The following is a 13,809-nucleotide window of genomic DNA, read 5'->3' on the forward strand; positions in this document are numbered from 1 at the left end:
AAATTAAATGATAAAAATGTCAAAAAAAATTCATATTTTTATTAATTAATAAAAAAATATTATTTTAATTTTACTATAAAAACTGAAATAAATACTGGGACAAATGGATTATAATTTTCTTTTTCTAAAAAAAAATATTATTTTCAAACTGGCAAATTTTGATTAATGCAAAATAAAGTGTCCATGTTTTTTTTTTTAAAAAAAATATATAATATTAAAATATTATTTAAAATAAATATCAAACTTTCAAACTAAATATAAATAAATCAGAAGAACAAATCATTTTCTTTCTTTGAAATTGTTTCTTTCTTGTCTTTTCTTTTGTTAAATAATATTGGATTGATAAGATATTTTATGAATGAAAAAATATTAGATGTAATATGTATTTTATTTTATTTTTTGTGAAAACAAAATTATAAAAATTTTACTACTAAAAAAATCATGCCAAAAAGAAAACTAGGAGAAAAAAAATTGAAACTTTTTCTTATAGAATTTAATTTCGATTATTTTATCAAACAATTATTACAATTTCTTGTAAAAAAAATATATTCCCTTCATCCCATAGAAATATTAGTATTATATTGAGATAAAGTATAAATAAAGGTAAAAAACTAAATTACCCATATTAGTATTGTATGATATAAAGGTAATGATATTTGTGTAATATATTGTAAATTGGAAAGATATTTATAATGTTAGGTAGATGGTATAATTTACTAAAAAAGAAAATGGATACTTTGTTATGAGACGGACCAAAATGAAAAAATTGAATAGATTATTAGGGACGGTGGAAGTATATTTTATGTTATACAACATCATAGAAACTAATATTTAAAAAAAAAAAAAAAAAAAAGTTCCAAAAGAACACACAATATTAGTAAAAATAATACTCCTTCCGTTCAATTAAAAGATTACTATTTTTCATTTTTGTCCGTCCCAAAACAATGTTACATTTCCTAATTTAGTAATTGTAGTACCTACTTAACATAATAAATACCATTTCAACTTACAATATATTATACAAATGCCATTATTTTTATATTACACCATACTAATAGAAGTATTTTTGTCTTTTTTACTACAATCCAATATAATACTAATATTCAATAATCTACATGCAAAAAGCTGAGAGTATTTTACTCTAGGTTATACAATATAAATAAATAAATAAAATACAAATACACACATCAAAGTTTTTTTTATTTAATTCCAAAAAGATGAATATTCAAAGTACTTAAGTAGGGTCTCTATATATTAATTCTAATTTAATTGTGAAAGCTACATACCCAAAGTTATTTTTATTTAATTCCATTCATATGCCAATTCAATTTTGTTTTTAATTGAGATAATTTTGGCCCTTGGTAGGGGCTCATTTTCTTAAGTGATTTTGGTATTTTATATTCTAAAAAAAATTCTATTAACTCAAAAATTTAAGGATGTTTCAAATTAAATAATTCTCAAAATCAAATATACGAGTAAAAAAATATGAGTATGAGTTGGTTTTAATGTTTTTAGTTAAAAATAATTATTTTGATATGATATTTTGTATAAAATAGATATTAAATACAACGTGTTTACTCCTAAGATTTTACATTTCAATTTTTTTTTTTTTAAAAAACATCAAATTTAAAATTTACTTTTTATTTATTATATTACACTAAAATTACTTTCATATTTAAAATATCACATCAATACATATTCATGTTACGTTAAAATATTATTTTAGTTCAAAATTTTATTTTTTAAAATCAAAATTCAAAATTAAAATCTTACAAATAATTACTACCTCCGTCCCACGTACCGTGTCTGCTACACTTTAGACACGGTATTTTAGGAGGGGTAATTAGTCGATAATTAAGAATGTATTAGTGAAAATAATTATCTTATAATATAAATAATTATAAATTAAGATTAAAATAACTAATTAATTTAATTAATTTTTTTAAAAAAAGAATTAAAAAGTTTAAAATGAGATTAAAGTGTGTAATTATTTTCCAAAAAAGAAAAGTAACATGGTATGTGGGACGGACAGAAACGGCAACGTGAATATAGTATGTGAGACGGAGGGAGTACAATTTTAGAAAAAGAAAATATTAATAAAAAATATATATGAAAACAAAATAAAGGGTTGGTTTGTTTGGTATCTTAGTTTGAGTTATATATATATATTTATATGAAATATAGAAAATTACGTAAATAATATATAAACAATATTTTTATGTTGAATATTGATTCTTTGTGATATTATAAAATATGATATATATTACAATATATATTGAAAATCATTTTGAAAAAAATTTTGTTTAAAAAATATATAATAATATTTGAGTAAATAGAAATAAAAGTAATAGTAAATTGATAATTAGATGGAATTATGGGACCATATATATACTATAGAACTATTTAAATGGAACAATTCTAAATAAAAGGTAAGGCTATACAGGATAGGGAAAGAGTATTATTTTTTTATTTTTTTTTAAAGGGTAAATAAAATAGTACTCTGTCCGTTTCAGATACCATGTCCACGTTGCCGTTTCTGTCCATCTTACATACTATGTCACTTTCATTTTTTGGAAAATGATTACATACTTTAATTTTATTTTAAATTTTTAAATTTTTTTTTTAATTTTAATTAAACTGATTAGTTATCTTAATCTTAATTTATAATTATTTATATTATAAAATAATTATTTTTACTAATATATTTTTAATTATCTACTAATTATATCCCTTCTAAAATACCGTGTCTACGGTGTACTATTTGAGATTGAGGAAGTATGAAAACAAATTACAAAAACATAAGAAAAAAAGATTCTAAAATAGTGGACAAAAATAATTAAGCCCAAAATAGTCACATAGGCCCATAATTTGTAATATTAAATGGACCTACCAAAATAAATTATTGAAACCAAACTACAGGGCCCATTCTGCAATTCAAGCCCAACCTTATCATTGTCGAAATATTTAAATAGGAAAATAAAATTAAAACGTGGTTAGAAATTATATCAATAAAAAAATTTAAGAAAAAATCAAATATCTTTGCACATTTCAAAATTGGAGATGGAAATGTATTTATGGGTTTGATTGGTTTTGATTTAAATACTTTAAAATAGAAAATAATTAATTCTCTATTTAACATGAAATTGAACCAATGATCTAATATTAGTAAAATAAAAATTAAACCAATAATTATAATTTTCTTTTTACATATATTTTTTAATTAATGCACTTTAAAATATATTTAATTTATTAAATCGAACTGAGTCCGACACTGTATTTATTTTTATCTGTTTAAAAGGTATACTTTTTTTAAAAAAATATAATTAATAAATAATTAAAAATCTATTATTAATAATAAATTATATAATTAAATAATTTAATTAAAAAATTAAAAATATAAATTATAAAATTTAAAATAAAATTAAAAAATATAATAAGTCTTTTAAAAAATAAAATTACGTGAGACGAACATTTTAGAAAAGGGACATTATATTATTGTGTAAATAAAGGGTTTGTCTTTTGCTCACTGAAACCTCACATATCGAATTGTCCTAATGATCCTATAATAATTTATAAATATCTTCAGCTGTCGTCGACGAGTTTATCTTCAATCGCGTAACCACCACGCGCGTATATATACATATATATATTCGTATACGTACTTACACCACGCAGGTTGCATCGTTGGGGCTGAAGACGCTTGGATTGAATTGAGATGGGAACCCTATCCAGCTTCACCTTTAGTCTAACTCCTCCGAACGGTTGCGGTTTCAGAGAAATGTCGCGGAATGACCGCGTCAAGTATCTGCTGTGCGGAGGACTTCTGTCGCGGCGGCGCTGGCGGCGCCGGCGGAGAGGGGATTTCGGCCGGTGGAATTTGGTGATTAGGTCTTGTTATAATGGGAATAGTAGTAATAATAATCGGGACGGAGATAGCACCGGCGGCGAAAGAGAGGGGAAAGAGAAATCGACGTTGGCTACGGCGGAGAAGAAATCGAACGATAGCGTCGACGATTCGCGGCCTTCCGTATCTTCTCGGGTGATTAATTTTACCATCTTTTGTCAATTTTATGCTCGTTTCTCGATTATTGGATTTCAAGTTATCGTAGGGGATTCCAGCTTCTAGAAATGCCTGAATTGTGCATTTCGCAATCCTTCTTCGTTTTGATCAATTTAGGTGATTTAGATTGGTGATACCATAGGCGATTGCCTTATGAACTTCAACTTTGAAGACTCGAAACCGATATCATGTTATAAACTGAATTTGTTGTAAATTCGCTCTTCTTATCACTACTGTTTAACTGAGCAGAATGTTTGCTTGTATTATTGCTGCAATGGCTGCTCTAAAGGTTAGCTGCTTTAGTATAAAGGTGGAATCTGCAAGCTGGTAGGTTTGCTCATTTTCTCAAGCTCAAAATGCTCGAATGTGAGTCGAACACCTTGGTGAAGCCATTTAATTAAGTTTGGGACCTTGCTGAGCTTGCATACAGTTTTACCTAACTGGTGAAATGGTGCTTTAGATTCGGCCGGACATGGTTATGAATCATAAAGGATTAAGATGATGAATAAACCAAATTTAACTTGTCTTGTGATCGAATGCGTGTCAGTTCACTTGAGCTTTGAGCTTTGCTTGGTTTGATGACAGGAAGTGGGATTTGGAATATTCGAATAAGAAAGAATATTAGTTCACTGTTAAACATTGAGAAATTATGGGAGTAAAATTACGAAAAGTTGACCTGTGGTTCTATATTGTTGTATTTTATTTGTATAATACGATAAAGTTAGCCGTTGGTAGTAATCATCTCTGTTTTAAGATTATCGATAAAGACATAAAAGTTATTGAAAGAAATACTATTGAGGGGTCAGGAGCTTTAATGGCATTGAATATTGTACTTGACTCTGCGTTATGTGCTTACATACCAAACAAGGTCTTGTATTTGTCCAAGTGTCTATCCACTCTTCGGGTGCATTGAACATTTACTGAACTCAAATGAGCTCTTTATATTTAAGTTTGTTTCATATACAATTTGAGGCGTATGATGTTCAAGTAACAGATTTTTTTGAATTGCTCAGCCGTCTTCGATTTCATCAGTTGGACCTCCTTACAGTACTTTCCAGGTAGACTCTTTTAAGCTGATGGAATTGCTAGGACCTGAAAGAGTGGATTCTACTGATGTTAAGGTTATTAAGGACAAGCTTTTTGGCTACTCGACTTTTTGGGTAACTAGAGAAGAACCATTTGGTGATCTAGGAGAAGGCATTCTCTTTCTTGGCAATCTTCGGGGAAAGAGGGAAGATGTTTTCGCGAAACTTCAATCCCAACTAACTGAAATAATGGGAGATAAATACAACCTATTCATGGTGGAGGAACCGAATTCTGAAGGAGAAGACCCTCGTGGTGGGCCCCGTGTCAGCTTTGGCTTGCTGCGGAAAGAGGTTTCGGAGCCTGGTCAGACAACGCTTTGGCAGTATGTGATTGCTTTCATATTGTTTCTTCTTACTATTGGTTCATCAGTGGAGCTAGGAATAGCATCTCAGGTATGCTGATTTGTCGGAATCTTACACTTTTTGGCTGCCAAAATGAATTAAAAGAAAATATCTTCCTCACGACTCCATCTTTACAGATGATGTTCATAATGAGTTTTTATGCCTCAGTTGAATAGACTTCCTCCGGAGGTTGTTAAGTATTTTACAGATCCCAATGCTGTCGAACCACCCGATATGCAGCTCTTGGTTCCCTTTGTGGAATCTGCTTTGCCTCTGGCTTACGGAGTATTGGGAGTTCAGTTATTTCATGTAAGTGAATTATATGGTCTCCATGGCTAAGAATGCTTCTTTTGATGCAAAACAACTCGGAGAACAGAAATTTTGTCACTAACGATAAATCAGGCCTCTCTAATATGCCATCTGTCTTTTTGTTTCCATTTTTAACTGCTACATAAGTACATCGTGTTTCTTTCCTTCAGGAAGTTGGACATTTTCTTTCTGCATTTCCTCGGAAAGTGAAACTGAGCATTCCTTATTTTATACCAAATATCACTCTCGGGAGTTTTGGAGCTATCACTCAGGTAAGCATATGGGCATGACACATTCTTCTAGACGTCAAGTTTTATTTTCAGAAATGGGCCTAGAAAATTCTTACCATTCTCTCATGCGAAACATACTGTTATGGATTTTTAAGAAAAGTAAGGTTTACTCTAAATTAGCGAAGACAAGGTTATAAATTGTTGCTTAAATATATTTTGAAAGTGCTTTGTAGTTTTCAGTTGGTTTGAGAATAGTAAAAATTTTAATAGGAAATAGATGGTGATGTGACATAAATAGGTGTTGGATATGATGTTTCGAATATATAATATTTTTTTTTATAAATAGTGCAAAAACAAGTTTGAAAACATAACTAAACATAGCGTAAGCTCCTTGTCATTTATTCTTGAAAACAGGAAAGAGATTTCCCTAGTTTATGAAAATACGAATGCAAGCACCATAAAATGTTGAAAGCTTTTTCGGCAGTGTTGCCGTGCTACCAATTCTCATTACATTTCAGTAACATTCCGAAAAGCTGTCCCTATTGTTTTGTCTCACACTTACAATTCTGATACATTTACGTCTTGATCTAGTTAGAATTTAGGGCATATTTGTTGTTTTGTTCTGTAGTTCAAATCTATTCTGCCTGATCGAAAAGCGAAAGTAGATATCTCCATCTCTGGTCCATTTGCTGGAGCTGCCTTGTCGTTCTCCATGTTCGCCGTCGGCCTTCTCCTTTCTTCAAACCCGACTGTGGCTGGAGATTTGGTGCAGGTTCCGAGCATACTTTTTCAGGGCTCGTTGCTTCTTGGTCTGATCAGCAGAGCCACCTTAGGTTATACGTAAGTCCATGTATTACTATTGCAAGTTGCTCTTCAATAGATATTCGAAACTGGACAAGACCTAAACATGTTATTCTCTCATTTCTCCTTTGCTGCACAGGGCTATGCATGCTTCGACTGTTTCTATTCATCCCCTTGTGATTGCCGGCTGGTACCTCATCTCAGCAAAAATTTAAATTGATTCTATTTTAGCGAGCATTGCTTCATTGACTCTTTTCTCTTAGGTGTGGGTTAACGACATCAGCTTTTAATATGCTCCCTGTTGGATGTCTGGACGGAGGGCGAGCCATGCAGGTAGTCCACTGTTTTGTTTTATTTTATTTTGTTTCTCGACTCATTTTTGGCTCTGTATAGCTACTCAAATCCTCTTCGTGAATCTTTTGAATATGAGATTCATTTTTGCTTTATAGAGGAGATGAAATTTGTAGCGAGTCTAACGGCCATAACCCTTTGGTGTCAGGGAACTTTCGGAAAAAATGCACTTACTGCCTCCGGTTTGGCAACATACACCTTGCTCGGCTTAGGCGTGGTACTCTTCTCCTCCTTTTTTCAATAAATTGGCAAATTTCACATCCCCGAGCAATCTGGTTTTATGACATACTTCTCTTCATTATTGATTAGCGTATGTTTAGATTATTAATTTGTGATTTTTTCTGTATGTATATACATGCACGAACAAATAATAATTGATTCTCTGTTATATTTCTCTCCATTGAATTATTTGTTTAACCAAAAAGAATAATTTAATTATTTTTCTTCAATTCCATTCTCGATAGTCGATACTAATTGCAGTCTAAGGAGATTTTCCCACAACGGAAACAGACGTTTTAGGTTGCTTTGTATTTTGAAAATTCCATTCTCGATAGCCTTAAATTCTTTTCGATGTGATCCGATTCTAAATTTTGTTGTCGTATCAATTTTTCAGCTCGGCGGACCCTTGTCGCTCCCCTGGGGTTTGTATGTCCTAATATGTCAGGTAACCGTTGCTAGTACTTCGTAGGAATATGAATGTTTGTAGATGGATCGGTAGTAATGATAATGATAATGCAGAGGACACCGGAGAAACCGTGTCTGAATGACGTGACGGAGGTAGGGACATGGCGGAAGGCGGCGTTGACTGCGGCGGTGATACTGGTGGTGATGACACTCCTCCCTGTGTGGGATGAGCTTGCTGAAGAATTGGGTATAGGACTCGTTACTTCTTTTTGATTTTTCTATTGCCAATTTTGTCGTCTTTGAATAAGGTGTTAGATATTATTAACTGTAACTGTGTATGTTATATGATCGGAAATTGAATTACATATTATGGTGGATATATATATATACACACGAGAGAATGATTATGGTGCTGATTTGAAAGTGTTAATTTTTTTAAATCAGCACTCATAATATATACAAATAATACATGTTCTTATTACACGACACATGTGATGTGTAATAAAAACATGTGTTGTTTGTGATTAATATACAATATGTTGTCTGTAATAATACTGTGTGTTGCTAGATATCACACAATGTGCTTTTTAGTTAAATATTGAATTTTACATTCCGTAGTCGCTGCCTTATATATATCTATATATATATATATGACTTAGTAAAAAGTTGGGTATAAATTGTGATTATTTTGTTATAGGAAAGTATTTAAAATGATATTAAGTAAGTTTTTGGAAGTGTTTGAAAATTTAAGTAAGTTTTGAAATAGGAAAATGTTAGGATAGAAAATAGATATTTGATAATTAGTGTTGGGATGGAAATAAGTGCTACTCTAATAAATTCTCGTATACTTATCCAAATGGGCCAACTCCGAAAGCGTGGTTATATCACAGTTATAACACAGACTTGTCAATGAAATAAATGAAAGGATTTCGAAGCAATAAATGACAAGTTATTTGTTTACTTTGTTCGGATATAAATCATCCTACATCCGGGGGATACCAATCCAGGAGAGGTCCATTAATCAGTGCTGATTAAGAACAAAATACTTAAACCTCCTTCAACCCAAACTACAAGCTAATTACCATGGAAATTCCCTCCACAGGCATAAGTTGTTACAAACGCGTACTAATAACTAATACATAGTTGGGCTGCTCAGAGTTCGAATGTTCTCCCGATCGGAACTCCGATATCCCTTCAACCACTGAACTTCTCCAACAGAATAACGAAGTAAATCACTCACTTAGTACATAGAGGTGGGAAGGGAAGTGGTTGAGAGGATAAACACAATAATTCTCTTACTACACAATCTCTCAAAATCACTTTCTCACTCAACTTCCCACAAAGCTTCAAGCTATGTTAAAACACACACATCAGCCATGATTTGACATGTAATAAATTCCCTTTGATCCAACCAAGGAATGATGTTGTATTAAATCAGTTCTGATCACAAAAGGACAAATTCGAGATGTCCATTTTTTCTTTGAGCGGCCACCAAACTTGAAGGGACAAAGGGGCTTTTTTTATTGGACTCCACCAGCAAATCCAGAGTTGTTGTTTTTGTAAGCCAACGACCACAGAAGCAGAAAGTGGTTTTGTCACTATGCCAAAAATAGATGTTGAGGTTTGAGATTAACTTAATAATCTCCCTTTTTTTGGCATATGTGACCACACACATAATGCATGAGATAATCTCCCACACAAGCAAATTAATCCATAATTAAAAGGCAAGTTAAGGTTAGGTTACAGGCCATCGATCCAAATAAGGCTACATGCAGCCTTTACAAAAACAGAATTAAGGTCCACCAAGGTTCCAGCAACCAGAAGTCCAAAAACAAAAATAGACCGTGAATGAACCAGACAACAGGCATTCAAAAACAAAACTCCCCATTTCTTGGTATCCCCTTCTCTTGGTGGTGCAGCATTCCCCCCTCTCTCCTGCATCTCTCCCCCTTGCGTGGACAGATGCCAAAAAAGGTTGGGAAGCTTAGAGAAAGTCAGGGATCTCCTTCTCCTCGTCAGGGCCGGAGGCAAATCTGAGGTGAAGGTGCATAGCACGAATTATCTTCTTCTGATGTTCTGCTAAGGTGGAACGAATTGAGGCTTGCTCCTGCAGTACTTTTAGGAGCAACCTTCGGGCTTGCAAAAGTTGTCCCGACGGATCAGTTGGAAGGGGTTCTTTAAAGTCGTTGAAGAGTTTTTGCAAATTCGACCTTGGCTTGAAGAAGGTTGTTTGAATTGAGTCTTCCGTGGGATCCGGAATGATGCCATTCTTCTTCAGTAACATGGTAATAAGGGCTAGATATAGAAGGTTGGTCTTGTCAAATGACTTTCCACGGGCATACTGCATCATCCTCGACAAAATAACAAAACCAAAGTTGATGTCAGCACAAAATTTGTCAATGCAAAGAAGTAATTTACCCATCTCATATCCAATGGTAGTCTCGTTGTTTGTGGGAAGAACGTTCATTGCACAGAAACGAAACAGTCATTGAAATTTCATGGTCAGTTCTGTTGCAGCCAAGCCCGATCGTCCAAAATCGTCGGATTTCCATGTCGATAGCCGTAGTGCAACCTCTCTTCTGGATTCTTGGATCAAGGCAGAAGGAAATACTTCTGGATTGTCAGTCGGAAGTTTCAGCAGATTGTTGATCACTTGGGGGCTAAGCTCAATCATTTTTCCTCGCATATACGCTCTATAGAACCAAGGACTTTCCTCATAAAAAAGTGAGATTTGCGTAGAACTCTCTGACTAGCTTCGGACAATAACGTTTAAGTGATAATGCTGAAGCAAGCGTGGATATACAGGTTACAGTTACTGACATTGTGACTCATCGATCTTCTGGAGATCAATCAAATGAAGCAGGGAAGGATGTTCAAAAAACCCTCAAAGAAACGCAAGATGGTGGCCCTGAGGATGAGATTTCTGGAGAACAAGAGACTGATCGCGCTGAGGAAGAAGACGTGGGAAAGGAACAAGAGGTTGTTGAACCTGAACCCCGTAATGCTGATGAAGAAGCCTAGTACATTCTGAAGAAGTCCTGGAATCTGAAAAACAGATGATCGAAGCGGTTGCTCCTCTCATTCACCTTGAGGAAACCACGATTACACATGAAGGTGCCACTGCTGATCCTTCTCTCTCTCAGATGAAAGTCTCAATACGATTGATAGAACTGTTGACAAACTCTTCTCTGATCGAATGGAACATGAAAATGTTGTGGTCACGCCGGCATCACCTGAAGTGGAAACCAAGTCTGATGATTCCGACGATGCTCATCTTGCCCAACTGAAAAAACGCCATACTGAAAAACAGAGTAAGAAAAGGAAAGTGTCTGCTGACTCTCCCGGTCCTTCAAGAAAAAGAAGCAAGCAAGTGATTTCAAAGAAGAAACACAAGCCAAAGAAATCAAAATCTCGCAAGCAGAAAGTTACACCCCCATTAGTCACGGCTGAAGAAGCGATGGATGTAACACATTCTGACGATGCTCCGGAGTTGTTCGAGTACGACATTTTGGCCAATCGGAAGTTGGTACCAGAGGCTCGTTTTACCGATCCACTTCATAAAGACGTTGGTTTTCTCACATTCCTGATGATGAAAGGTCTGCGACACTGGGCATTATCACTCAAACGTTATTGTCCGAAGCTAGTCAGAGAGTTCTATGCAAATCTCACACAAGATGTTTTTGATGAGGAAAGTCCTTGGTTCTATAAAGCGTATGTGCGAGGAAAAATGATTGAGCTTAGCCCCCAAGTGATTAACAATCTGCTGAAACTTCCGACTGACAATCCATAAGTATTTTCTTCTGCCTTGATCCAAGAATCCAGAAGAGAGGTTGCAATACGGCTGTCGGCATGGAAATCCGACGATTTTTGGACGATCGGGCTTGGCTGCAACAGAACTGACCATGAAATTTCAATGACTGTTTCGTTTATGTGCAATGAACGTTCTTCCCACAAGCAACGGGACTAACATTGGATATGAGATAGGTAAATTACTTCTTTGCATTGATAAATTTTGTGTTGACATCAACTTTGGTTTTGTTATTCTGTCGAGGATGATGCAGTATGTCCGTGGAAAGTCATTTGACAAGACCAACCTCCCATATCCAGCCCTTATTACCCTGTTACCGAAGAAGAATGGCATCCTTCCGGATCCCACGGAAGACTCAATTCAAACAACCTTCTTCAAGCCAAGGTCGAATTTGCAGAAACTCTTCAACGACTTTAAAGAACCCCTTCCAGCTGATCCGTCGGGACAACTCTTGCAAGCCCGAAGGTTGCTCCTAGAAGTACTGCAGGAGCAAGCCTCAATTCGTTCCACCTTAGCAGAACATCGGAAGAAGATAATTCGTGCTCTGCACCTTCACCTCAGATTTGCCTCCGGCCCTGACGAGGAAGAGGAGATCCCTGACTTTCTCTAAGCTTCCCAACCTTTTTTGGCATCTGTCCACGCAAGGGGGAGAGATGCAGGAGAGAAGGGGAATGCTGCACCACCAAGAGAAGGGGATACCAAGAAAGGGGAAGTTTTGTTTTTGAATGCTTGTTGTTTGGTTATCCACTGTCTGTTGTTGTTGTTGGACTTATGGTTGCTGGAACCTTGGTGGACCTTAATTCTGTTTTTGTAAAAACTGCATGTAGCCTTATTTGGATCGATGGACTGTAACCTAACCTTAACTTGTCTTTTAATTATGAATTAATTTGCTTGTGTGGGAGATTATCTCTGTGTGTGTGGTCACATGTGCCAAAAAGGGAGATATTGTTAAATTAATCTCAAACCTCAACATCTATTTTTGGCACTATGCCAAAAATAGATGTTGATGTTTGAGATTAACTTAACAATTAGGATAGAAAATAGATATTTGATACTACTTTATCTACTTGGAATTGGAAGTACTTTGAATATGGAAATGATTTTTTGTCTTATTTGAATATTAAAGAGGAATTGATATTTTATATTTTTACAATTAAGTTGCGAAATTTCAAATAAAAGATACTTAGCTCCGTCCAGTTAGTAAGTATACATATTTCTATTTTGGGACGTCCAATTACAAAGTAACCATTTTATTAAATACCCATTTTTTTACAAATATTCCTATTTTACATCACATCATTACTTTTATACCAAAAAAGTAAAGATAAAAATGTCATTTTACTATTTTTACCTACCCACTATAATTTAAATACTATTATTTTTCAAAAGTAATTGTATACTTTTGGTTTGGACGGAGGGAGTATGTGTTTAATGTGTTTTTTTTTTTGTTTTTGAAAAAAAAAAAAAGAATATAATGCTAATAAAAGTTGAAAAGTACTAATAAAAAAGGCTCAAGTATTTTGTGGCATTTGTTGCCCAAAACACAATCTCTAGTTAATTTGGATTTGTTTGATTATGATTTTAAATAAACGTTGACGTAGTATATTTCTAATAAAAATATATTATTATTTACAAAATATCAATTAAATAAAATTAAAATCAAATTCATTCATAGTTTGTTTTAGATTCAAATTTTTAATTAGAAATAAATGTTACATGGAAAATTTAAATATAAATAAAAATATTTTATAATAGATTATCTATTAGTATCAATATAATAAGTGAGGAGGAAAAGACAAAATAGCGTGGACCTTAAAATTGACGAGACAATATTCGGCCATGATTACATGAGAAATTTTTTTGTATATATATATATATATATTTCCTAAAGAAATGTTTGTATATAATATTAATATGTGAGTGATTCAAATTCGAAGTTGTGGCATTATGGAGCCCGATATATATATATTATTTAAATTTAATGTAACAAAATTAAAAGTTAGAATTCATACAATAATATCAAAATCATAGGATTTCTTTTTTATTTATTTCAAAATAAAAAAAATGTTGTTTAAATTATGTATTTTTCAATATATATTTTTGAATAAAATATTATATCAAAATATTATATTTAAAATAAACATTTAAACTAAAAACTCGAATTCAAATCAAACTTAAATAAACTCTATTAGATATGTT

The 13,809-nt window shown here is 33.1% G+C and overlaps 2 protein-coding genes across 3 annotated transcripts; both read left to right on the forward strand.

Annotated features, from left to right (window-relative positions):
* The first annotated feature begins 3,654 nt into the window (after positions 1 to 3,654).
* LOC127264946 (probable zinc metalloprotease EGY1, chloroplastic) lies at positions 3,655 to 8,179 on the forward strand. Its single transcript, XM_051294558.1, has 10 exons — positions 3,655 to 4,039; positions 5,074 to 5,538; positions 5,656 to 5,796; positions 5,967 to 6,068; positions 6,655 to 6,866; positions 6,967 to 7,017; positions 7,091 to 7,160; positions 7,327 to 7,395; positions 7,792 to 7,842; positions 7,917 to 8,179. Exons 1-10 carry the CDS (start codon positions 3,716 to 3,718, stop codon positions 8,073 to 8,075), a joined length of 1,644 nt encoding a protein of 547 aa, XP_051150515.1. The 5' UTR covers positions 3,655 to 3,715; the 3' UTR covers positions 8,076 to 8,179.
* Positions 8,180 to 9,896: 1,717 nt separating this feature from the next.
* Positions 9,897 to 13,728, forward strand: LOC127263895 (uncharacterized). Of its 2 annotated transcripts, none has more exons than XM_051293187.1 (2): positions 9,897 to 10,526; positions 10,608 to 13,728. In XM_051293187.1, exon 2 carries the CDS (start codon positions 10,999 to 11,001, stop codon positions 11,590 to 11,592), a length of 594 nt encoding a protein of 197 aa, XP_051149144.1. In that variant the 5' UTR covers positions 9,897 to 10,526; positions 10,608 to 10,998; the 3' UTR covers positions 11,593 to 13,728. The 2 variants fall into 2 exon arrangements, with proteins under 2 accessions (XP_051149144.1, XP_051149150.1); XM_051293193.1 differs by having other exon boundaries at positions 9,897 to 10,211; positions 10,309 to 13,728.
* Positions 13,729 to 13,809: the final 81 nt, after the last annotated feature.

Source organism: Andrographis paniculata, unplaced genomic scaffold (assembly GCF_009805555.1).
Source record: "Andrographis paniculata isolate CXL003 unplaced genomic scaffold, ASM980555v1 Contig17END, whole genome shotgun sequence".
Taxonomy (NCBI): domain Eukaryota; kingdom Viridiplantae; phylum Streptophyta; class Magnoliopsida; order Lamiales; family Acanthaceae; genus Andrographis; species Andrographis paniculata.